Source organism: Pristis pectinata, chromosome 4 (genome assembly GCF_009764475.1).
Source record: "Pristis pectinata isolate sPriPec2 chromosome 4, sPriPec2.1.pri, whole genome shotgun sequence".
Taxonomy (NCBI): domain Eukaryota; kingdom Metazoa; phylum Chordata; class Chondrichthyes; order Rhinopristiformes; family Pristidae; genus Pristis; species Pristis pectinata.
The window spans coordinates 4512557-4539029 of record NC_067408.1 but is presented as its reverse complement, the minus strand read 5'-3'; the positions used below and the strand labels follow the sequence as shown (position 1 = coordinate 4539029).

The 26473-nt window shown below is 49.4% G+C and overlaps 1 protein-coding gene across 2 annotated transcripts in view; it reads left to right on the top strand.

Moving 5' to 3' along the window:
* anxa6 (annexin A6) overlaps positions 1 to 26473 on the top strand; it is an 80304-nt gene that overhangs the window by 2929 nt on the left and 50902 nt on the right. For both annotated transcript variants that reach the window (XM_052013805.1, XM_052013804.1), the window contains exons 2-5: positions 1449 to 1500; positions 20289 to 20385; positions 22877 to 22971; positions 26257 to 26370. In XM_052013805.1, coding sequence (XP_051869765.1) covers positions 1489 to 1500; positions 20289 to 20385; positions 22877 to 22971; positions 26257 to 26370 — 318 coding nt within the window. In that variant the 5' untranslated portion in view covers positions 1449 to 1488. The remainder of the gene's footprint in view (positions 1 to 1448; positions 1501 to 20288; positions 20386 to 22876; positions 22972 to 26256; positions 26371 to 26473) is intronic.

Here is a 26473-nt window from a genome sequence, read left to right as displayed (position 1 = left end):
TGCTCCAGTTTCCAGCATCTGCAGAATCTCTGCATTGTAATCAGCGGGGTTTTATGTACTGGGAGGGAGAGAGAGACGTTGCATTTGTAAAGCAACTGTTTAAAAATGAAGTAAGATATATTTCTTTATTAGTCACATGTACATCGAAACACATAGTGAAATGCATCTTTTGCGTAGAGTGTTCTGGGGGCAGCCCGCAAGTGTCGCCACGCTTACGGCGCCAATGTAGCATGCCCACAACTTCCTAACCCGTACGTCTTTGGAATGTGGGAGGAATCCGGAGCATCCAGAGGAAACCCACACAGACACAGGGAGAAGGTACAAACTCCTTACAGACAGCGGCCGGAATTGAACCCGGGTCGCTGGCGCTGTAATAGCGTTACGCTAACCGCTACACTACCGTGCCTGCCCTATTATGTCTGAAACACAGCAGCGAGTTTCCTCGAATGGCAATGAGATAATGAGCAGAATGTTCGGTTGCATTGGGTTGGGGGAAATACTGACCCAGGCACTAGGGAGATCTCCCTGATCTTGTTGGAAATGGGTTCTCTTACGTCGAGCTGAGGGAGCAGACAAGGGATGGGGTTTAATATGACCTCCCATCACACGGCACACGCTGGCTCTGCACTGTGGCTCTGCTCTGGTACTCTGATCTCTGGTCGGTGGGAGAGGAGACTCCTTCCTTGATACCACGCCCCATCAATTCAGCGGCTCTCGCCACTAGTGCGGGCCGTGAGCGCCGATGTTCTCTGATGCAGAGGTGGGTGCGCGTGTCCATGAGGCAACCGTGCAGTCAGGAAGCCTACATGACCCCTCTGCCACTGCAGTCTGGCTGCAGATGATCTGCATGCATCATGGCAAGTGTCTCAAACTGGGAACGTGTGCAGGCTGCAGTGTCGGAGAGGCATGTCCCTGTGTAACTTCTGCTGAGGTAGGGGACACTTAATTATTATAATCCTTATACAGTGAGATGGACTCTGGCCTCACGATCTACCTTGTTGTGACCTTGCAGCTTATTGCACTGCACTGTCTCTGTAGCTGTGACACTTTACTCTGTACTGTTATTGTTTTTACCTGTACTACATCAATGCACTCTGTACTAACTCAATGTAACTGCACTGTGTAATGAATTGATCTGTACGATCGGTATGCAAGGCAAGTTTTTCATTGTACCTCGGTACAAGTAACAATAATAAACCAATACCAATACTTTCAGGGATAGATTAAATGAACATTTCAAATCAACATTGATGCAGGATGTTTGGGTAAATATACAACATCTGCTGCTTCATCTGATTATATTTACAGATCCTTGTGTAATATGACCAATTATTGATGATTCACACACGTGTGGGGAGAGGGACATCCATAATGGAGCACTGTGTGACTCGTGGCTTTGTTGGAGGCATGAATTATTACTGACCCTCTCTCCCTCCTTTTCTTTCTAGATTGACTCTCTCCAGTGTCCGATCGAGGTAACTGGAAGCCATGTCAGCAAAGGTGAGGAGAATAACACTGTAAAAGGTCCAGAGGCTGCAGATTTTGGAATCTGGAGCAACAAACAATCTGCTAGGGGGTGGGTCAGGCAGCGTCCGCGGAGGGGAAAGGAGTTGTCGATGTTTTCGGTTGAAACCCTGCAACAGGACTGAGGGTGGAGGGAGAGATAGCAGAGAGGGGGAGGGATGAGGGAGGGGCCAGAAGTGATTTAGCAGGAAAAGGTGCTGGGGGAACACAGCGGGTCAGGTAGCATCTGTGGAGGGAGATGGACAGTCGACATTTTGGTTCGAGACCATCTGGACTGACAGAGTGGAGATGGTCGGTATAAAGAGGTGAGGGGAAGGGTTGGGACACGAGCTGGCAGGTGATAGGTGGATCCAGGTGAGGAGGGGGGGGATCGGCAGAGGCTGGGAGGGGACAGGTGGAGGTGACAGAGGGCTGCAGACGGTGGGATCTGATGGGAGAGGAAGGTGGAGCCTGGAACCAAATAAGGGAGGCGGGGAGGGCAGATGGGAACAGTGGGGGGGGGGGGGAACCCAGTGGGAGGGGTGTGTGGGTGACGGGCAGGTGGCGTGGGTGGGGGGGGGGGTGATGGGGGCCGGGGAGGGTGTAGGAGGAACGGGGTAGATCAGGGGGAGAGAGATTGTTGGACTGAGGAGGGGTGAAGGACGGTGGGCAGATAGACAGGTAGGGGAAGGGGCGAGGTGGAGTTGGGAGGCAAGATGGATGGAGGCAGACAAAGAAGATGGGTGGAAGATGGAGCCGGGGAGGGGAGGGTGAGGGTGGAGACAGCCGCTGGAGGGAGAGAAGCAGGAAGACAAGAGGGCTCCCAGTGCTGGACTCTGATAGGAGGTGAGACTGGGAACCACTAGGGGAGAGGTGCACGGCAGATGGAGCCGGACCCAGATGGGTGGGGGGAGCTGGTGGGTGAACTGTGTGGGTAGTAAGTGGGTGGAACTGAGAGGGGGAGGGGGACAGAAAGGGTTGGTGGGGGTGTGGGGAAGAGGATAAAAATAAGGGGACCCAAGGTGGATCAGAAGGTAGGAGGGGGGCAGAATCAGGGGTGAAATTGGAAAATTCAGTGTTCGAGTTCAAGTTTATTGTCATGGGCACACGTACACAGGGTATAAATGCCACGATAATTAGCTCTTTCTAGCAGTAAAACAGAATATTACAAGGACAAACGTTAACATAAACTTAAATTAGCATAAATTGTACATAACTTACATGACAAAGTAAACATAATGGCATAAGCGCAAGATCGAGCGAGGACATGAAATACGGTCCGGGGTAGAATTCGGGTTTCTCAGGTGGGTTCAAGAATCTGAGGGCAGTGGGGAAGAAGCTGTTGTTGAACCGTGAGGTGTGGGTCTTCAGGCTTCTGTACCTCCTGCCTGATGGCAGCGTTGAGAAGAGGGCACGGCCTGGATGGTGGAGGTCCCTGATGATGGATGTCGCCTTCCTGAGACATCACCTCTTGTTGATGTCCTAGACGGTGGGCAGAGCTGTACCCGTGATGGAGCTGGCTGAGTCCCACTACTCTCTGTAGCCTCTTGCGATCCTGTGCATCAGAGTTCCCATACCGGGCCCTGATGCAGCCAGCGGAATGCTTTCCACTGTACACCTGCAGAAGTTTGTCCTTAATGACGTGCCGAATCTCCTTAAACTTCTAAGAGACGTTGACGAGCCTTCATATCATTGAGGAAAGTACAGAGAATGTTCAGCAGCACACTGCTACCTTGCTACCAAAGCATCTCCTATGGCAGGTAACCCTGCATGGGTGGGACACACAGTAAAGCCCCATCTACATTCCAAGGGTCCGGTGTACGGATGCAAACTCCCCCAGGTGTGTAGAATGGTAGAATCCGGGGGAATTGGTGGGAATGTGGGAAGAATTGAATAAAAACGGAAGTCACATGGCACAGATATGTGCCCTTCAGCCCATCGAGTCCATACTGACCATCAAGGTCCTATTTGCACTAATCTTGTTCTGTTCTTCCCACATTTGGCTTGATAGAGGTGTACAAGGTGATCAGAGGCATAGATCAAATGGACAGTCAGAGACTTTTTCCCAGGGCGACAATGGTTAATACGAGGAGACATAATTTTAAGGTGATTGGAGGAAGGTATAAGGGGGATGTCAGGGGTAAGTTTTTTACACAGAGAGTGGTGGGTGTGTGGAACGCACTGCCGGCAGAGGTTGTGGGGGCAGATACATTAGGGACATTTAAGAGACTCTTAGACTCATGAATGATAGAGAAATGGAGGGTTATGTGGGAGGGAAGGGTTAGATAGATCTTAGAGCAGGATAAAATGTCGGCACAACATTGTGGGCCGAAGGGCCTGTACTGTGCTGTAGTGTTTTATTTTCACATGCCCATCAGAGGGAAAGAAATGGCCAGCAAATTCCCACAAACACCAGTGTGACGTTGGCCAGATAAAGTCTATTCATGATATTGATTGAGCTTTAACCAATCGTCCCCAGTACTCAGGGAGCAAATCACCTCCTATTGGAAGCCGGGCTACGGAGACGCCCACTTGAGAGGGCAGACAGACTCTCCATTTGACATTTGGTCTTAAGGTGGCATATCTGAGAGTGCAGTGCCTCCCTGCCATGGTAAGGGCAGTCGAGATATTGGTGCTTTGGCCTCTGGACAGGACCTAACTCTCTCAGTCTGGGTGATAGCAGTCGAGTTCCTGGGGGTGGGGGGGGGGGGGGGCGGGGGTCCAGCTGAAAGCCTAGTGCTAGAGTGGCGACATGTTGTCAGGGAGTTGGTATCTCACATTTAGCACTGCGGAGGGGAGGAGGCACTGGGAGTCTCGGATATAGTCGGGGTGCTGTTGTACCCGTTACAGTGAAGGGAGTTTCCGGCCATTGGTACCTGCAGTGTTAGATGTCACTGAGGATTAAGGTACCACCTGAACTGAAACACGGCACAACTAAGGGATGTTGCACTGGTTTGGAAACGAAGTGTAAAGTTGGTGGGGTGGACGTGGGGTCAAAGTGTGTCCTGTGTGTGATGGGACAGTGCAGAGGGAGCTTCACTCTGCACCTATCTAACCCTTGCTCTCCCTGCCCCGGGAGTGTATGGTGAGACAGTATGGAGGGAGCTTCACTCTGTGGTCTGGGAGTCTGTGACAGGATAGTGTAGAGGGAGATTTACTATTTAACCCGTACCATCCCTGACCTGGGATTGTCTTTTTGCAATTGGTTCTCGTGACATGGGTGTCACTGGTAAGGCTGTCAGTCATTACTTCCTCAGCACCTGTTGGGGAGGGAGTTCCAGGATTTAGACTCAGTGATAGTGAAGGACTGGTGATGTATTTGAAAGTCAGGATGATGTGTGGGTTGGGGGGCAAGCTGCAGGCGTCCCTGCTGTGTAGCAGTTAGTGTAACACTATTGCAGCGCCAGTGACCTGAGTTCAATTCAGGCCACTGTCTGTAAGGAGTTTGTACGTTCTCCCCGCGCCTGCGTGGGTTTCCTCCAGGTGCTCCGGTTTCCTCCCACATTCCGAAAGGCGTACGGGTTAGGAAGTTGTGGACGTGCTATGTTGGCGCCGGAATCGTGGCGACACTTGCGGGCTGCCCCCAGAACACTCCACGCAAAAGATGCATTTCACTGTGTGTTTCGATGTACATGTGACCATTAAAGATACCTCATCTCATTTTTCCAACCTGACGGTAGGTTAGGGCAATGCTTTTGGAGAGTTCTAGGTGAGTAACTGCAGTGCGGTTTGTAGACGGTGCACACTGCAGCTCCTGTGTGTCAGTGGAGGGGGGGGGGGTGAAGTTCAGGGTGGTGAATGGGGTGCTTTATCCTGGATGGTATTGAGTTTCCCAACTGTTGGAGTTACATTGATCCAGGCAGGTCAGGCAGGTGGAGTGTGCACCACCACAGTCTGCTCCAAGTACCACGCAGACCATGGAAAGGCTTTGAGGTGTCACGTCCGACAGGATAAGCCAGACTCTGAGCTGCTCTTATAGGTATTTATGTGGCTGGTCCAGTCAAGGATCTGTTCGGCAGTGACCTCAGAATGTTGGTGGTGGGGAATTCAGCAATGGTAATGCCACTGAGTGTCATGGGTAGATGGTTAAACTGTCTCGTATAGGAGGTGGCCACACCCTGGAACACAGAACAGTACAGCACAGGAACAGGCCCTTCGGCCCACCATGTCTGTGCTGTCCATGATGTCAATCTAACTAATCCCATCTGCCTGCCCATCTCCCTCCATTCCCTGCCTGTTCATGTGTCTGTCTAAATGCCTCTTGAACACCACTATTGTATCTGCCTCCACCACCACCTCTGGCAGCCCGTTCCAGGCACCCACCACTCTCTGTGGAAAGAAAAACTTGCCCCGCACACATCCCCTCTCAACTTCCCCCCACCTTTCACCTTAGAGACACAAGAGATTCTGCAGATAAGAATAAAAGATAAGACTTCTTTATTAGTCACATGTACATCGAAACACACAGTGAAATGCATCTTTTGCGTAGAGTGTTCTGGGGGCAGCCCGCAAGTGTCGCCGTGCTTCCGGTGCCAACATAGCATGCCCACAACTTCCTAACCCGTACGTCTTTGGAATGTGGGAGGAAACCGGAGCACCCGGAGGAAACCCACGCAGACACGGGGAGAACGTACAAACTCCTTACAGACAGTGGCCGGAATTGAACCCGTGTCACTGGCGCTGTAGTAGCGTTACGCTACCCGCTACACTACCAAGCAACACACACAAAATGCTGGAGGAACTCAGCAGGTCAGGTCGCCGTCCTACCTTCCCCCTCTCACTTGGACTCACCTCTCACCTGAACTCCCCTCTCCCCTGTCTGCATGTGCTCCTCCCCCTCCCCCCACCTTCTTATTCTGGCTTCTGCCCTCTTCCTTTCCAGTCCTGATGAAGGGTCTTGACCCGAAACGTCGACTGTTCATTTCCCTCCACAGATGCTGCCTGACCCGCTGAGTTCCTCCAGCATCTTGTGTGTGTTCCCTCTCTCAACTTAAAGCTATGCCCTCCAGTATTTGATATTTCTACCCTGGGGAAAAGACTCTGGTGTTGAGCTTCTCAAGGGTTGGATTTGCATTTATCCAGGCAGATGGAGGGTGCTCTATCACAGACTGGCCTTGGTACCATGTAGATGAAGGAAGGGCTTTGAGGTGAGAGGAGGTGTCACTCCCTACCAGCTAGCCAGCCTCTACCTCCTCTTATAGCCACAGCGTTTTTAACCATCAGAGTTCCACTGTCACACATTACAGGATCATAGAATCATAAAACAGTACAGCACAATACAGGCCCTTAGGCCCACAATGTTGTGCCGACCTTTAAACATCGCCTAAGACTATCTAACCCCTTCCTCCCACATATCCCTCTATTTTAAACTCCTCCATATGCTTATCTAGCAATCCCTTGAATTTGACCACTGTACCTGCCTTCACCATCGCCCCAGGCAGCGCATTCCATGCCCCAACCACTCTCTGGGTAAAAAACCTTCCTCTGATATCTCCCTTGAACTTCTCACCCATTACTTTAAAGCCATGCCCTCTTGTATTGAGCATTGGTGCCCTGGGAAAGAGGCGCTGGCTGTCCACTCTATCTATTCCTCTTAATATTTTGTACACCTCTATCATGTCTCCTCTCATCCTCCTTTTCTTCAAAGAATAAAGCCCTAAGTCTCTCCTCATAATGCATACTCTCTAAACCAGGCAACATCCTGGTAAATCTTCTCTGCGCCCTTTCCAACGCTTCCACATCCTTCCTATAATGAGGCGACCAGAACTGGACACAGTACTCCAAGTGTGGTCTAACCAGAATTTTATAGAGCTGCATCATTACCTCGTGGCTCTTAAACTCGATCCCATGACTTATGAAAGCTAACACCCCATAAGCTTTCTTAACTACCCTATCCACCTGTGAGGCAACTTTCAGGGATCTGTAGATACGGACCTCGAATCGGAACGTGTGTCAGATTCGAGAGACAGGGTTTAAGGGATGTCTGGCATATTATAAGGTGTCACAGTTCTGTTGACAAGGTTTCATTGAAATGTAAGAAGATGTAAATATAAGAGTTTGGGTTGTTTTCTCTGGAGTGTCAGAAGCTGAGGGGAGACCTGTTTATAAAATTATGAGAGGCACAGATAGGGTCTTTTTCCCAGGGTAGAAATGTCAAATACTAGAGGACGTAGTGTTAAGGTGAGAGTTAAGTGTAAAGGAGATGTGCGGGGCAAGTTTTCTTACACAGAGAGTGGTGGGTGCCTGGAACCGGCTGCCAGGGGTGGTGGAGGCAGATACAATAGACGTGTTTAAGAGGCTCTTAGATAGACACATGAATGTGCAGGGACTGGAGGGATATGGATCACGTGCAGGCAGAAGGGATTAGTTTAATTTGGCATCATGGTCAGCACAGATATCGTGGGCTGAAGGCCCTTTCCTGTGCTGTACCGTTCTTTAAGTACCAAGATAGATCAGGATGAGGTTAGTGATTGAAAAGCCTTGAAGGAATGAAATGTTTCGTACAGGTTTGGTCTCCTGTTTAAGGAAGGTTGAGTGGTTTTGTTCCTGAAATTGAAGAACGGGATCTGTGAAGGTGTGGGGGAGAATAAAGATTGGGGTTAATGTAGAGTTAGTGTAAGTGGATGGTCAGTGTGGACTCAGTGGGTTCGATGGCCTGTTTCCGTGCTGTGTGACTGTTGAGGTTGAGCCTTCTCTAAAGTACCAGAAGGTGTCCTTTTCGAAGTGTGCAAGATTCTGGGGGAGCGGGTGGTTGCTGAGATGGTTTCCCTTGGCAATGGAATCTAGAACCAGGGGTCGTACCTTCCAAATAAGGGGTCGCTCACCAGGCGGAGGTGAGGAGCAATTTCATCTCGAAGTGCTGTGAATCCGTTTGGCGTTCTCTACCCCCCCCCCCCCCCCAGAGAGTTGTGGAGGCCAAGTCGTTGTAGATATTCAGGACCAAGAGAGGTGGATTGTTGGGGAAATCGAGGGCTGTGGGGAACTGGAGGGGAGGGGGAGTAGTGAGAGGGCAACGTCAGGTCAGCCACAGTCTGACTAAATGGCAGATGGTCCGCCTTGCATAGTCTGGCCATATATTAGATCCCACATGGCCTTCTTGACATAGGATGAGGCCATTTGGCCCATCGTCTGTGCATTCCCATCAATCCCATTCTCTTACCTACTTCCCTGTAACCTATTCTGTCTCAAATGCTCATCAATTCTGCCGATTCTCCTGTCTCCCATCTACACTTGTGGTAATTGACAGTAGCCAGTTAACCTACTGACTGGCATATTGAGGGGTATAGTTGATAGAGCCACCATTTCACAGCTCCAGAGACCTGGGTTTGATCCTGACTTCCGGCGCTGTCTGTATGGAGTTTGCACGTTCTCCCTGTGACCGTGTAGGTTTCCCCCCGGGTGCTCCGGTTTCTTCCCAAGTCCCAAAGACGCGCGGGTCGGTGGGTTAATTGGCTGCTGCAAGTCGCCCCTAGTGTGTGGGTGAGGGGTAGAATCTGGGGGGGGAGCTGATGGGAACGCGGGGAGGATAAATTGGGATTGGTGGAAGTGGGTGCGTGATAGCATGGGTTCAGTGGGCCGAAGGGCCTGCTTCTGTGCTGGATACTTCCATGCTCAAGATGCAAATTGTCACCGTCACAGATTCAATGTATAACTCTATCAGTGTGTCTAGAATTAAGCTTTGTGGGAACAATTGAACAGTTTGTTCAATTGTCAAGAATGTCACCCTCAATGTCAACAAAACAAAGGAGCTGGTCATTGACTTCAGGAAAGGGGATGGTATATGTGCTCCTGTCGACGTCAATGGTGCTGAGGTCGAGAGGGTTGAGAGCTTCAGGTTCCTGGGAGTGAACATCACCAATAGCCTGTCCTGGTCAAATCACGTAGATGCCACAGCCAAGAAAGCTCACCAGTGCCTCTGCTTCCTCAGGAGGCCAAAGAAATTTGGCATGTCCCCTTTGACTCTCACCAACTTTTATTGATGCACCATAGAAAGCATCCTGTCTGGATGCATCACGGCTTGGTACGGCAACTGCTGTGCCCGGGACTGCAAGGAACTGCAGAGAGTTGTGGACACAGCTCAGGACATCACGAAAACCAGCCTCCCCTCCTTGGACTCTGTCTTTACCTCTCTCTGCCTTGGTGAAGCAGCCAGCGTAATCAAAGACCCCACCCACCCGGGACATTCTCTCTTCTTCCCTCTCCCATCAGGCAGAAGATACAGGAGCCTGAGGGTACGTACCACCAGGCTCAAGGACAGCTTCTATCCCACTGTGATAAGACTATTGAATGGTTCCCTTATACGATGAGATGGACTCTGACCTCACTATCTACCTTGTTGTGACCTTGCACCTTATTGTCTACCTGCACTGCACTTCCTCTATAGCTGTGACACTTTATTCTGTACTGTTACTGTTTTACCTGTACTACCTCAATGCACTCTGTACTAACTAAATGTAACTACACTGTGTAATGATTGACCTGTACAATCGGTATGCAAGACAAGTTTTTCACTGTACCTCGGTACAAGTGACAATAATATACCAATACCAATACCAAAGTTTGTAGGAACTTCCTGAACAGTCATTGATTCTGCTTTTCTTATGTTAAAATAGTGACCACTCTTTGGAAAAAATTATCTTCTATTGTACAGCTTCCCAGCAGGACCCTGGATTTAAAAAGAGGCATTTCTTCAACAGTATCCAATCAGTTTGCTGGTTGCTGGGGAAGGATGCTGTGGGAGAGGCTGTGACATTGAAATACTTGTTGAGCTTAGGAATGTTCTGTCTGGAATTTGGAAGCTTCCAGTGGACACTGTGGGCCAACAAAAAGTCCTTCATTTTCACCGCCTACCTTGGCTTGTGTTTGCATGTGATTCTCGCCCTCGCTGTGGTTGTAACTGTTTCCTTGTCATGTCAAGGCAGCGGATGTCCTGCAGATAAGAAGCAGATGGAAGGGGAGAGAATGGGATGTGTCCTCAGCTTGAGGAAGGGCGGGGACGGCTGGATTCATGAGCCTCAGAATGGGGTCGACTCGCTTGCTCTGGCAGACACCCAGTGCGGGCTCAATAGGCTGAGTGGCCTCTTTCCATGATGTAATGATTCTGCGCAGAGGTGACAGTTTGGACCCTGTGGTCTTAGCAGGTAGGCCTCTGGATGGCATGTCTTTCAATGGGTTGGAAGTATGGGATCCCATACAGGGAAGCAGGAAGGAATTGAGAGAATTCCAGATCGAGCATCCCTTCTATTCAAAGTTCCCATTGTCAGCTGTTGAGACAGATTGGGTAGTTAAAGGAATTTGATGTCGCTCTGTTCCTTGTGAATATCACCTACCAATGCTGTCCCTGGACCATAAAACTGGCCTCCATCGCAGCGAGCACTGCTTCTACTCAACTGTGCGTCAGTGGGGAGCTCTCCTGTCCCACCCCAGAGACTCGGAGCAAAAAGTCCAGGCTGATGCCCCAAGTGTGGAACCTGATGAAAGATTTTCAACTTGAAGCATTAACTCACAAATGCTGCCTGACCTGTCAAGAATTGTTGGCATTTTCCGTTCAAGGTGGCCACACAAGATCCTCCGCTCATTATTTGGAAGATCATTTGGGCCTTTGAGCTTACTCCCCAGACTTCAGCAACAGACCCGTATCCCATGGATGTTTTCAAATGCCTTTAAATAACCAGTCCTGGTCCAACCATGTTGACGCCATGTCCAAGAAAGCTCACCAGTGCCTCTGCTTCCTCAGGGGGCTAAAGAGATTTGGCATGTCCCCTTCGACACTCACCAATTTTTACTGATGCATCATAGAAAGCATCCTATCCGGATGCATCATGGCTTGGTATGGCAACTGCTCTGCCCATGATTGCAAGAAACTGCAGAGAGTTGTGGACACAGCTCAGCACATCACGGAAACCAGCCTCCCCTCCATGGACTCTGTCTACACTCCTAACTGCCTCAGTGAAGCAGCCAGCGTAATTGACCCCACCCACCCCAGACATTCTCTCTTCTCCCTCCTCCAATCAGGCAGAAGCTATAAAAGCCTGAAAGCACGTACCACCAGGCTCAAGGACAGCTCTATCCCACTGTTATAAGACTTTTGAACGATTCCCTAGTACGATAAGATGGACTCTTGACCTCACAATCTACCTCGTTATGACCTTGCACCTTATTGTCTGCCTGCACTGCACTTTCTGCACTGTATTGTTTTCCCCTGTACTACCTCAATGCACTGTTGTAGTGAATTGATCTGTATGAACAGCATGCAAGACAAGTTTTTCACTGTATCTCAGTACATGTGACAATAATAAACCAATTTACCATTTTACTTCCATCTGCAACACTATTCAAGTCATTGAGTTGAACTGGTGAAGCCAGTGTAGCACAGACATTGGTGTTGGTTTATTATTGTCCTATGTACTGAGATACAGTGAAAAGCTTTTGTTTACGTGTCATCCAGACAGACCATTCCATACATCGAGATAGTAAAAAGAAAACAGAATGTAGTGTATAGTGTTACAGTTACAGAGAAAGTGCAGTGCAGGCAGACAATAAGGTGCAAGGGCCACGGCGAAGTATGTTGGGAGATCAAGAGTTCATCTTTTAGTGTATGAGACATCCATTCAAGAGTTTGATGACAATGAGATTGAAGCCATCCTTGAGCCTGGTGGTACGTGTTCTCAAGCTTTTGTATCTTCTGCCTGACAGGAGAGGGGAGAAGAGAGAATGACTGGGGTGGGAGGGGTCCTTGGTTCCATCCTGGGGTCAGAAGTCGGGATGTTTGCTGATGATTGCACAATGTTCAATTCTGTTGGACGTCCTTGGCAAATGAACCAGTCCATGCCTGCATGCAACAAGCCCAAGACGATGTGGGCTGATAAGAGGCAGGTATAATATCTGGAACAAAAGTGCCATTTGATGACCATCTCTCCAATGAGAGAGAGTCTAATCAACTACCATTATCATTCAATGTTATTACCATTGCCAAGTCCCCCAACATCAATGTCCTGGGGATCACCAATGATCAGAAACTCAACCATACCAGCCAGATAAATACCATGGCTACAAGAGCAGGTCAGAGGCTGGGTATCCTGCAGTGAGTGATTCACCTCTTGACACAATGCATTTCCAAAATCGACAACTTCCAGCTAAGGGTGTGATGAAACACTCTCCACTTGCCTAGAGTGAAGCTCCAACTCTCAAGACGTTTGACACAGTTTGGGTCAAAGCAGCTGATTCAATTGGTACCCAATCTCCCATCCTAAACATCCACTCCCTCCACACTGGCCCACAGTGGCTGCAGTGTGTACCGTCTACAAAATACACTGCAGTTACTTGCCCTGGTCACTTCGACAGCACCTCGCCCAAACCCACTGACTCTCCCACCAAGAAGGACGAGGGCAACAGATACAGGGGAACACCGCCACCCACAGGTTCCCCTCCAAGCCCCACACCATCCTGACTTGGAAGTATCTCGCCGTTCCTTCACTGTCACTGGGTCTAAATCCTGGAACTCCCCCCCCCCCCCAACAGCACCGTGGGAGCATCTTCACCAGAAGGACTGCAGCAGTTCAAGAAGGTGGCTCATTCCTACCTTCTCGAGGGCAATAAATGCTGGGCTTACCAGCGATCCCCACACCCCAAAAAATCAATGAATAAATAAGAAAGAACCTCCATCTTGGTTCCTTTAAGCATCTTCCCTGAACCTCTTTAATGAGAATTGGAGTTCGATTCAGATAAACGTGAGGTGTTGTGTTTTAGTGAGACAAACCAGGGCAGAACTTGCATAGTAAATGGTAGGGCACTGGGGAGTGTTGTAGAACAGGGAGACCTGGGGCTGCAGGGACATAGTTCCTTGAAAGTGGCGACACAGGTAGACAGGGCGGTGAAGAAGGCATTCGGCACGCTGGCCTTGATCGGTCAGGGCATGGAGTACAGGAGTTGGGCCATCATGTTACATTGGTACAAGATGTTGGTAAGGCCACGTTTGGAGTACTGCGTGCAGTTCTGGTCACCCTGCTGTAGGAGGGGTGTCATTAAACTGGAGAGGGTGCAAAAAAGATTCACGAGGATGTTGCCGGGACTGGAGGGCTTGAGTTATAAGGAGAGGCTGGACAGGCTGGGACTGTTTTCCCTGGAGCGAAGGAGGCTGGGGGGTGACCTTCTAGAGGTTTATAAAATCAGGATCGGCATAGATAAGGTGGAAGGTCACAGTCCTTTCCCCAGGGTAGGGGAGTCCAAAACTAGAGGACATAGGTTTAAAATGAGAGGGGAAAGATTAAAAAGGGACCTGAGGGGCAACTTTTTTTTTCCACAGAGGGTGGTGGGTGTATGGAACGAGCTGCCAGAGGAAGATACAATTATGACATTTAAAAGACCCTTGGACAGGTACATGGATAGGAAAGGTTTAGAGGGATATGGGTTAAACGCAGGCAAATGGGACTAGCTTAGATGGGCAACTTGGTCGGCATGGACCAGTTGGGCTGAAGGGCCTGTTTCCATGCTGTATGATTCAATAAGAAGGTGATCGTAGGTGCAGCTGATTTAAACCAGTCCCTGCTGTCTGCGTTGCCAGGACGTACCTAACCACATCGTTATTCAGATTCTGCTCTTCGTGACCATATAAGAGAATGAAGCTTTCAGCCAGAGCCAGTGAGTTGGTGTTATTTATAGCTCAGTCAACTGTGGCAGCAGCAGCTGTCGTGCCTCGTAGCCCAGGGGAGGGGGAGACGAGGGGAGAGAGGAAGTGAAAAGGGGGCCCCACCTTGGATTAAGGGCAATATAGAGTTTCCCAGCCAGGGGCACGGAGGCAGACAGCTGAAGTCCTTCAGTGGAAAGTTTGCCGTCATCCCGAAGGACGTGATGCTTGGAACCTTGTGCCTTCCTTGAGCTGTGGCTGAGTTGGCACACGTATCCACAGGAGATTGTTCACTGTCATAGAGTCACAGACAATACAGGCCCTTCGGCCCAACCAGTCCATGTCGACCATGGTGCCCACCCAGCTAGTCCCAATTCCCTGCGTTCAGCCCATATCCCTCCAAGCCCCGCCCCTCCGTGTACCTATCCAAGTGCTTCTTAAATGATACTGTTGTACCTGCCTCACCCACTTCCTCTGGCAGCTCTTTCCATATACTCACCAACCTCTGCGTGGAAAACGTTGCCCCTCGGGACCCTTTTAGATCTTTCCCCTCTCACTCTAAACCTATGCCGCCTAGTTTTGGACTCCCCTACCCTGGGGAAAAGACTGTCACCATCCACTTTATCTATGCCCCTCATAATTTTAAACATCTCTATAAGGCCGCCCTGTTAGTGGGCAGCACAGTGGCACAGCGGGTAGAGACGCTGTCTCACAGATCCAGAGACCCGGGTTCGATCCCGACCTCCGGCGCTGTCTGTGTGGAGTTTGCACGTTCTCCCTGTGACCACGTGGGTTTCTGCCGGGTGCTCCGGTTTCCTCTCCCTTACCAATGACATGCAGGGGTCGGTGGGTTAATTGGCCACTGTAAATTGCCCCCAGTGTGTGGGTGAGAGGTAGGAGATTCAGGGCAAATGTATTATAGGGGAATAGGATTGCGCTGAGAGCTAGCAGAGATCAATGGGTTGAATAGCTTCCAATTTTTTTTTGTGTGACAGCTCTCTCAAGCTCGTCCACCCTCCCTTGAATACACTGCCCCACATTTGTATGTGTATTTAAGGATGTTTTCCCTTCATGACATAGGGCACTGATGGTCAGGCCTTAACCAAGGCATCCCTGACTGTCAAACAGCCAGGACTGGGATAATCATGGCATCAGGTTAAAGCATCAGCTGATGAAATATGTATAGGCGTGGACCCACTGGCTAAAGCAAATCTGCCAGCTCTCGCTTTGAGTTGAGGTGCCAGTACGGTTGTAAAATATTCTGGAACCAGTTCAGAAAGTCAACACAGCCGGAACAGAACAAGAGGAACGTTCTACCCCTCCTGAACTACCTTCTTTTCTGGCCCTTTTCGCACCTTCGATGTACACCGAGGGGTTTTCCAGTCGGGGGGTGGCTGATTGTTGAGTGTAAGAGAGGCTACAGTCAATCTGCGGACCGGAAGTTCCTGCAGACAGGAATGAGGTGACAATTGAGAAGATCTGCTTTGGTTTACATTGTCCTAGATGGCGACAAATGGATATGTGGGAACGGCATGCTGACTGCAGTGGACCTCGGCTTAGCATGCGATCTGTGCACAGCAAGCTCCCACAGCCAGTAACGATCTGATTGGCTGTTGAATGAGGGGTAAATTTGAACCAGGACATCGTGGAGCTCCCCAACTTTTCCCTGAAGTGATGCCTTGCGATCTTTTACGTCCAGGAGAGCAGACGGGACTTTGGTTTAGTGACTTGCTTAAAGACAGTACTTGTGGCAGTACAGTGCTCCCTCGGTACTGAATAAAGTTTAATCATGAAGAAGGCACGCCAGTGGCTCTACTTCATTAGGAGTTTAAGGAGATTTGGTATGTCACTAGAGACTCTTACAAATTTCTATAAATGTACAGTGGAGAGCATTCTGACTGGTTGCATCACCGCCTGGTACGGAGGCTCCAATGCGCAAGATCGCAAGAGGCTGCAGAGGGTTGTAGACTCAGCCAGCTCCATCACTGGCACAACCCTCCCCACCATCGAGGACATCTTCAAGAGGCGGCGCCTCAAGAGGGTGGCATCCATCACTAAGGACCCTCACCATCCAGGACACGCCCTCTTCTCGTTACTACCATCGGGGAGGAGGTACAGGAGCCTGAAGACCCACACTCAACGATTCAGGAACAACTTCTTCCCCTCCGCCATCAGATTTCTGAATGGTCCATGAATCCCACCTTGCTATTCCATTTTTTTGCACTATTTATTTTTATGATTTATAGTAACTTTTACGTCTTTGCACCATACTGCTGCCCCAAAACAACAAATTTCACGTTGTATACGTCAGTGATAATAAACCTGATTCTGACTTGGACCCTGGAGCTTCCTGAGTGGGAGGCAAGTGTGGGACTGATGACGAGAGTTGGCAGAGGGTCAGTGTCACACTACACTATCACTGCCAGGGTACTAGTCTTCCAGTAAAAGCCCAGTGTGGATGTTGCTGCTTTCAATGTTCCCAGAATAGACACTCCTACCCTTGCTCTTTCCATCTGTTACAGCCTCTGATAGTAGCTCTTCTCACTGCCAAATTCCACCAGCATACAAAGTATTTCCCTTCCCTCACGAGCATGCTGGGCAGTCTAAAAAAAAACTCAAGCAGCCGTTGTATGTGAGGTAGGAACGGGACGAGTTCATTCATTCCAGTCCATGGTTACACGGGTGTGACGCTGGTCTGTATCGGAACTGCAACCACCTGTCTTGGCTTTTGATCCCTTCAGACCCTGATCTCAGATTTAAAGTTATTAAAGGAACTTTTCTCACCTGCAGGGGGAAGAGAGACCCATTCATCCGAGAGCCAGTCATAGCCAAAGTGGTTATTGTCATCTGCACAAGTCCGTGTGTGCACGGGTGCAATGAAAAACTTATTTGCAGCAGCATCACAGGCACAGAGCATCAGATAAGCAGCATTCACAAGAAAAACATAAATTGAACATTAAATTATACACAATTTTTACAAGAAAGAACACAATTAGAACAAAAAAACGAAGTTTGAAAGAATTATACAGCACGGAAACAGGCCCTTCAGCCCAACTTGTCCATGCTGGCCAAGTTGCTGACTTGAGCTAGTCTCACTTGCCTGCATTTTGCCTAGATCTCCCTCAACCTTTCCTATCCATATACCTGTGTAAATGTCTTTTAATAGAGGGAGGGAGAGCTTCCAAACTTCTCTCCCACGAGGTATCGGAATTGGTTTATTATGGTCACACGTACCAAGATGCAGTGAAAGGCTTTTGTTTGTGTGCCTCCCCTCCTTGGACTCTGTCTTTACCTCTCACTGCCTTGGTGCAGCAGCCAGCATAATCAAAGACCCCACCCACCCAGGTCATTCTCTCTACTCTCCTCTCCCATCGGGTAGAAGATACAGGAGCCTGAGGGCACATACAACCAGGCTCAAGGACAGCTTCTATCCCACTGTGTTAAGACTATTGAATGGTTCCCTTATACGATGAGATGGACTCTTGACCTTACAATCTACCTTGTTATGACCTTGCACCTTATTGTCTACCTGCAATGCACTTACCTGTAGCTGTGACACTTTACTCTGTATTCTATTATTGTTTTTACCCTCAATGCGTTGTGTAATGAATTGATCTGTACAAACGGTATGCAAGACAAGTTTTTCATTGTACCTCAATACAATTGACAATAATAAATCAATACCATCCCAACAGATCATTCCATACATATGTACATTGAGGTAGTACAAAAGGAAAACAGAATGCAGAATATAGTGTTACAGTTACAGAGAAAGTGCAGTGCAGGCAGATAATAAAGTGCAAGGGCCACGATGAGGTAGATTGGAAGATCACGAGTTCATCTTTTAGCATATGAGAGATCAGTTCAAGAGTCTGCTAACAATGAGATAGAAGCCATCCTTGAGTCTGGTGGTACGTGTTCTCAAGCTTTTGTATCTTCTGCCTGACGGGAGAAGAGAGAATGACCGCAGTGATCAAAAATAAATAAATCATAGAGCAGTACAGCACAATACAGGCCCTTTGGCCCACAATGTTGTGCTGACCTTTAAGCCTCGCCGAAGACTATCTAACCCTTTCCTCCCACATATCCCTCTATCTTAAATTCCTCCATATGCTTATCTAGTAATCTCTTGAATTTGACCAATGTACCTCCCTCCACCACCACCCCAGGCAGCACATTCCACGCCCCAACCACTCTCTGGGTAAAAAACCTTCCTCTGATATCTCCCTTGAACTTCCCACCCATTACTTTAAAGCCATGCCCTCTTGTATTGAGCATTGGTGCCCTGGGAAAGAGGCGCTGGCTGTCCACTCTATCTATTCCTCTTAATGTATTGTACACCTCTATCATGTCTCCTCTCATCCTCCTTCTCGCCAAAGAGTAAAGCCCCAGCTGCCTTAGTCTCTCCTCAAAATGCAGACTCTCTAAACCAGGCAGCGTCCTGCGAAATCTCCCCTGCAACCCTTTCCAACGCTTCCACATCCTTCCTATAATGAGGCGACCAGAACTGGACACAGTGTGCCAAGTGTGGTCTAACCAGAGTTTTGTAGAGCTGCATCATTACCTCACGGCTCTTAAACTCGATCCCACGACTTATGAATGCTAACACCCCATAAGCTTTATTAACTACCCTGTCCTAAATAAAAGAATAAACGTAGAAATGAAAGACGGTAATGAATCTTAACCACTTACCCTTGGCATTCAATGGCTTCCAATGGCAAGGTCCCCACCGTCGATATTCCAGGGATCACCAATGACCAGGAACTCAACTGGGCCAATAGCATGGCTACCAGCCCAGGTCAGAGACTGGCTATTCTGCAGTGAGTGACTCATCTCCTGATACACCTAAACCTTTCCAACATCTCCAAGGTACGAATCAGGAGTGTGATGGAATACGTTGCAAAAAAAAACAAGCTGCTGGAGGAACTCAGCGGGTCGGGCAGCATCTGTGGAGGGAGATGGACAGTCGATGTTTCAGGTCGAGATTCTTCACCCGGACTGAGAGAGTAGAGGGGAGAGAGCTGGTATAAAGAGGTGAGGGGAAGGGGTGAGGCAAGAGCTGGCAGGTGATGGGTGGGTCCAGATGAGGAGGGGGGGGATCGGCAGATGGAGGAGGGGAGGGTGGGAACAGCGACAGAGGCTGGGGGGTGATCGGTGGAGGTGACAGAGGGCTGCAGATGGTGGGATCTGATAGGAGAGGAAGATGGAGCCTGGAACCAAATAAGGGAGGTGGGGAGGGCAGATGGGAACAGTGGGGGGGAGGGGACCCAGTGGGAGGGGTGTGTGGGTGACGGGTGGATGGAGTGGGGGTGGGGGAGGGAAAAGAAGCTGGCTGATAGGGGGGCTTCGGGGTGGGGGGGGAAGCATTTGTAGCTGGTGCACCCTGCAGCCACACTGCTGGTGTTGGAAGGTATGAATGTTTAGACCTGGTTCAACCTGGACTTGTTCTATGTGGTAGAACATACTCAAAAGAGTTGACTGGAACCCAGTGGTTAAACCATCACCTTGAACCGCTGCAGTCCGTCTGGGGAGTTGCTCTCACAGTGCTGTTGGGGAGGAGTTCCAGGGTTTGGATCTAGTAATTGGTAGATTGCTTTATTATTGTCACATGTATTGAGGTACAGTGAAAAACTGTGTTTTGCATGCCATCCATACAGATCATTTCATCACATCGATGCACAAGGGACCTATAACAGTGTATAGAAGCTGTCCTTGAACAGGGGTGGTGAGATAATTCCAAGTCAGTGTGGTGTGAGACTTAGACGGGAAGGCATAAGGTTTGATGTATCTTATGCAGGCATGGTAGTGCAACGGTTAGCGTAATGCTATTACAGCGCCAGCGACCCGGGTTCAATTCCGGCCGCTGTCTGTAAGGAGTTTGTACGTTCTCCCCGTGTCTGCGTGGGTTTCCTCCGGGTGCTCCGGTTTCCTCCCACATTCCAAAGACGTACGGGTTAGGAAGTTGTGGGCATGCCATGTTGGCGCCGGAAGCGTGGCGACACTTGCGGGCTGCCCCCAGAGCACTCTACGCAAAAGGTGCATTTCACAGTGTGTTTCGATGTACGTGTGACTAATAAAGATATCTCATCTTTATAAATACATATTTTAATAAGTAACTAGGTGAGAAACGAATGATTAATTAATCTTTTGATTCCAACAGGGCAGGAAGACTGGGTACAGGGGCAGTGTGAAAGCCTCCCAGAATTTTTCTGCCAATCAGGACGCTGAAACTCTCTACAACGCAATGAAAGGAATCGGTAAGGACGCTGCTTCTGCAAGGTAACTCCTGGCAGCCTGGCTCCGTGTTAGTGGGTCCCTGGTGCCGTGGATGGGTTTCGGAGAGAGTGAGCCAGTGGCTGGAAATGCAGAACGTGCTTAAGTTCCACCACGGCGCGTAGGGAATTCATAGGGAGTTCAGTTGACCAACATCCACAGCAAAAGGTAAACGAGCTGCTGGAGGAACTCAGCGGGTCAGGCAGCCTCCGTGGAGGGAAAAGGGCAGTCGATATTTCAAGAACCCTGTGTCTCTGTCCAACATCTACGTCAGCCACAGTGACCACAAAGCAGTTGGGTTCTCCATGGGTCCAGTACTGTCCTTTCAGAAAGGAAATCTCTATCCAGTCACAAAATCACAGGGTGGTTACAGCACAGATTGCTTGGTCCATTGACTATGTACTAGCTCTATGCAAGAGAAACCCTGCTAGTCTCACTCCCCTGATCGCTCTCAATTGCCTTGAACATTCTTTCCTTTCAGATTAATGTTTGGTTTATTATTGCGACATGTACTGAGGTACAGTGAAAAACTTTGTTTTGCACGCTGTCCATACAGATCATTTCATCAGATCAGTACATTGAGGTAGTACAAGGGAAAATAGTAACAGAATAAAGTGTTACAGTTACAGAGAAGGTGCTGTGCAGGTAGACAATAATGTGCAAGGGCCACGATGAGGTAGATTGTGAGGTCGAGAGCTCGTCATTAATGCAGAAGAGGTCCGTTCAATAGTCTTATAACAGCAGGACAGAAGCTGTCCTTGAGCCTGGTGGTACGTGCTCTCAGGCTTTTGTATCTTCTGCCCGATGGGAGGGGGGAGAAGAGAGAATGTACGGGGTGGGTGGGGTTGTTGATTATGCTGGCTGCTTTCCTGAGGCAGCGGGAAGTGTAGACAGAGTCCACTGTGTTCCGAAAGATATTTTCTTCATGTTACTTTTGGTTGTTTTGCCAGTCACCTCCATTCTTGGCCCCCTGGTTCTTTTTTTTAATAATAAACGTTTATTCACTGAAAGCACTACAAAAGACAACCAGTGTCAATACACGACATCTAATACAGAAAAGAAGAAACTACGCAACGACATACTACGGTAGAGAATGCAAACTAATACTACCAAAACACACACGCGACGCTACACCCATCAACGCGACACTTCAAATAAGAATCGCGTCCGTACCATCCACGATGCACGCGATCCCCTGAGGGGCCCACCGAGCGCGGAACTCGGCTAGGGTGCCCGCGGAAACCGCGTGCTCCCTCTCTAGACGCACGCGCACGCGCACGTAAGCGCGGAAGACGGGCAGGCAGGCTGACCTGCCGGGACCCTCGGCCGCCCGCCGACGCGTCCCATGGATGGCCAGCTTGGCCAGGCCCAGCAGGAGATCCACCAGGAGATCCGCCGCGCGCCCCTCCCCACACCACACCGGGTGCCCGTAGACCAACAGCGTCGGGCTGAAGTGCAACCAGAACTTCAGCAGCAGCCCTCGCAGATACTCGAAGAGGGGCTGCAACCTCTCGCACTCCGCGTACGCGTGGTACACCGTCTCCTCCCCGCCGCAGAAGTGACAGGCGGCCATCCCCCTCCCCGGTTCTTGACCTCGTCTGCCAACAAGAGCAGTTTCTCTCTCCTCTATGCACAGCTGTCGTGATTTTAAACACTCCTATCAGATCCGCTTGCAACTGCTCTGCCCAAGACCTCAAGAAATTGCGGGGGCTTCTGGACACAACCCAGTCCATCACGCAAACCAGCTTCCCCTCCATGGACTCTGTCTACACTTCCTGCTGCCTCAGTAAAGCAGCCAACATAATCAAAGACCCCACCCACCCCAGACATTCTCTCTCCTCCTCTCCCATCGGGCAGAAGATACAAAAGCCTGAGAGCACGTACCACCAGGCTCAAGGACAGCTTCTGTCCCGCTGTTATAAGACTATTGAATGGACCTCTTGTATGATAACGATGAATTCTTGACCTCACTGTCTACCTCGGCGTGGTCCTTGCACCTTATTGTATGCCTGCATTGCACTTTTTCTGTATCTGTAACACTATGTTCTGCGTTCTATTTTCCTTTTTACTACCTCAATATACTTCTGTCTGGAATAATCTGTCTGGATGGCAGACAACACAAAAATTTTTCACTGTATCTCGGTACATGTGACAATAATAAACCAATACAATGCAACACTCCAAGGAGAACAACTCAGCTTCTCCAGCCCACATCTAAAGTCCCTCAATACTTCACAAACCTCTTCTCTGTTCTCTACATCTTCCCGAAGCTTTTGGAAATTGTACGCTGCACACCCAGGCCCAAGGTAAGCTAACAAAGGGGGTCGATGAGGGAAGTGTGGTTGATAGACAGGCAGTCCCAAAGGGTGCCTTGCAATTGGCTGGTCGTCAGTTGAAGGGGATATAGCAGCAAGGATGGAAACAGTGGCTTCATCGGCAGCAGGAACTGAGCTCCCCTCTTTGCTCTGAATGCAGGCAGTGATAAGGAAACCATCATTGACTTGCTGACCTCCAGGTCGAACGCACAGCGGCAGCAGATCTACACCAGCTACAAGACTCTCTACGGAAGGGTAATTTATCACCTTGTCTTCCCCAGTATGTTTTCCATCATTTATCTTTGCCTTCGGCGCTCAGGTGGGCGTGGGTCCAGGGCGGTGCCTCTAACATATCATTGGTGCCAATTCTCGATTCATACTTTGCCGGCTAGGATTTGATTGTCTCGGAATAGTGACAGCTTGGGATTCAGACATCCCTTGCGTTCCATGTATAAACCCTCCCTGGAAAAAATCTCCCACCTTCCATTTTCTACTTCACATTATGTTTACTTTATGATTCACAACCCTCTGGAGCCTCTTGCGATCCTGCGCATTGCAGCCTCCATACCAGGCTGTGATGCAACCAGTCAGAATGCTCTCCACCATACATCTGTAGAAATTTGTAAGAGTCTGTGGTGACAGACCAAATCTCCTCAACCTCCTAATGAAGCAGAGCCACTGGCGTGCCTTCTTCATGATTGCATCAATGTGTTGGGCCCAGGACAGATCCTCTGAGATGTTGACACCCAGGAACTTGAAGCTGCTCACCCTTTCCACCGCTGACCCCTCAGTGAGGACTGGTGTGTGTTCTCCTGACTTCCCCTTCCTGAAGTCCACAATCAATTCCTTGGTCTTGCTGACGTTTGAGTGCGAGGTTGTTGTTACGATACCACTCAACCAGCCGATCTATCTCACTCCTGTACATCTCCTCATCGCCATCTGAGATTTTGCCAACAACAGTGGTGTCATATGCAAGTTTATAGGTGGCGTTTGAGCTGTGCCCAGCCACACATTCATGAGTGTAGAGAGAGTAGAGCAGTGGGCTAAGCACGCATCCTTGAGGAGGAGATGTTACCACCGATCCGCACTGACTGTGATCTCCTGATATGGAAGTCGAGGATCCAGTTGCAGATTTGCCATTTGGAGCATTGTGTGCAGTTCTGGTCGCCCCATTACGGGAAGGATGTGGAGGTTTCGGAGAGGGTGCAGAAGAGGTTCACCAGGATGCTGCCTGGATTAGAAAGTATTGGCTATAAGGAGAGGTTGGACAAACTTATTGGAGGCTGAGGGCTGATTGTGATGCCTGTGAGGACCTACACGTGGTCCATCTCCTTCCATTCCCTGCCTGTTCATGGGTCTGTCTAAACGCCTCTTAAATGTTGCTGTTGTTTCTGCTTCCACCACCTCCCCTGGCAGTGCATTCCAGACATCTACCACTCTCTGTGTAAAGCAAAACCTTGCCACAAAAATTTCCTTCAAACATTCCCCCTCTCACCTTAAACCTATGTCCGCTCATTTTTGACAGTTCCATCCTGGGAAAAAGATTCCGTCTGTCTATGTCTCTCATAATTTTATGAACTTTTATCAAGTTTCTGCCTCAGCCTCTGCCGCTCCAGAGAAAACAACCCAAGTTTGTCCAACCTCTCCTTACAGCATATGGACTCCAATCCAGGCAGCATCCTGGTGAACCTCTTCTGTACCCTCTCCAAAGCCTCCACATCCTCCCTGTAATGGGGCGACCAGAACTGCACTCAATACTCCAAGTGTGGCCTAACCAAAGTTTTATACAGCTGCAACATGACTTCCTGACTCTTATACTCAATTCCCAGATCAATGAAGGCAAGCACGCCGTACGCCTTCTTTACCACCCTATCTACTTGTGTTGCCACTTTCAGGGAGCTCTGGACTTGCACCCCAAGATCCCTCTGTACATCAGTGCTCCCAAGGGTCCTGTATCTTTACCTGTATCTTTACAATTGGTCTCACAAAGTGCGACAATTACCTGGATTAAACTCCCATCCGTAATTTCTCTGCCCACATTTCCAGTGGTCCATATCCTGCTGCTTCGGCCCTTCGAGACTCACCCATCTCTATAAGATGAGCTTGTAACCTCAACTCCGCATTCCCCTTTACCCCACGTAACCCTTCACTCCCGTTTCCCTCTGCCTTAAAGAGACCCTACTTCCACCGGACTTCGAGAATGAGAGTCCTAAAGACTCAGGGGCCCCTGAAAGAAAGTCCACCTAGTCTTAAACAGTGATCGCTTCTTGTTAGCCAGTTCAAGATTCTCCCATGAGGAAACATCTTCACGCCCAACCTGTCAAAACCCCTCAGGGTCTCTTATGTTCCTCCCCTCCCCTTCACTCTTCTGAACCTCATGGTCACACACCCATCCAGCTTTTCCCATGTTTGGAAGATTTAGGGATGATCTAATTGAGCCAAAAGATTTGGTAAGGAAAAAAAAGATCTAATTTTATCCATTGGGGACATCTAGAACAAAGGGTGTGTCATTAAAATCAAAGCCATGGTGATGCTATGGTCTCTTCTGGTGGAAATCCAGAACTTGTCCCAGCTCGCAGGAAGTCTTCAACAGTGGGGGTCAATTGGACCTTCTGAAACTTGAGGTTGATGGCTTTTTAAGGCGTAGGTCAGACTGTATTTGGAATATTGTGAGCAATTTTGGGCACCGTGTCTAAGGAAAGGTGTGCTGGCCTTGGAGAAGGTCCAAGGGAGGTTCACAAGAATGATCCTGGGATTGAAAGGGTTAATGTATGAGGAGCGTTTGATGGCCCTGGGCCTGTACTCGATGTTCAGAAGGATGAGAGGGGAATCTCATTGAAACCTACTGGATACTGAAAGGCCTGGATAGAGTGGACGTGGAGAGGATGTTTCTATCAGTGGGAGAGTCTAGGATCCGAGGGCACAGGCTCAGAATAAAGGGACGTCCCTTATGTTGCCTGGATTGGAGAGCATTTCTTATGAGGATAGGTCGAGCGACCTAGGGCTTTTCTCTTTGGAGAGAAGGAGGATGAGAGGGGACCTGATAGAGGTGTACAAGATGATAAGAGGCATAGATCGAGTGGACAGTCAGAGACTTTTTCCCGGGGCGACAATGGCTAACACGAGGGGACATAATTTTAAGGTGATTGGAGGAAGGTATGAGATGAGGAGGAATTTCTTCAGCCAGAGGGTGGTGAGTCTGTGAAATTCGTTGCCACAGAGGGCTGTGGAGGCCAAGTCATTGGGTGCATTTAAGGCAGAGATTGACAGGTTCTTGGTTGTTACAGGGGTTAAGGGTTACGGGGAGAAGGCGAGAGAATGGGGTAGAAAAGAATCAGCCATGATTGAATGGCGGAACAGACTCGATGGGCTGAATGGCCTAATTCAGATCACATATGGTCTTATTATAATGAAGTAAGGATGCCAAGGGTGTTAAGGCACCAGGGAGAAGTTGTGGCACACATCAGCTACAGTCCAGTTGTCAGGGTCAAGTGTCTCAGAACTTACGTGGCTTCTTGTGACGAACTTTCTCTGCTGCAGGATCTGATCGCTGACCTAAAGTACGAACTGACGGGAAAGTTTGAGAGGCTGATCGTTGGGCTCATGAAGCCCCCAGCAGTGTACGACGCCAAAGAGCTGAGAGATGCGATCCAGGTACAGTGAAGCAGGTGTACGATTGGAGCTTTCAGTCCAGGGTTCCCCAGTGAAAGGTAAAGCCTCTTGAGTAGATTTCGGAGGAGCTGTGTCTCAGAAGCAC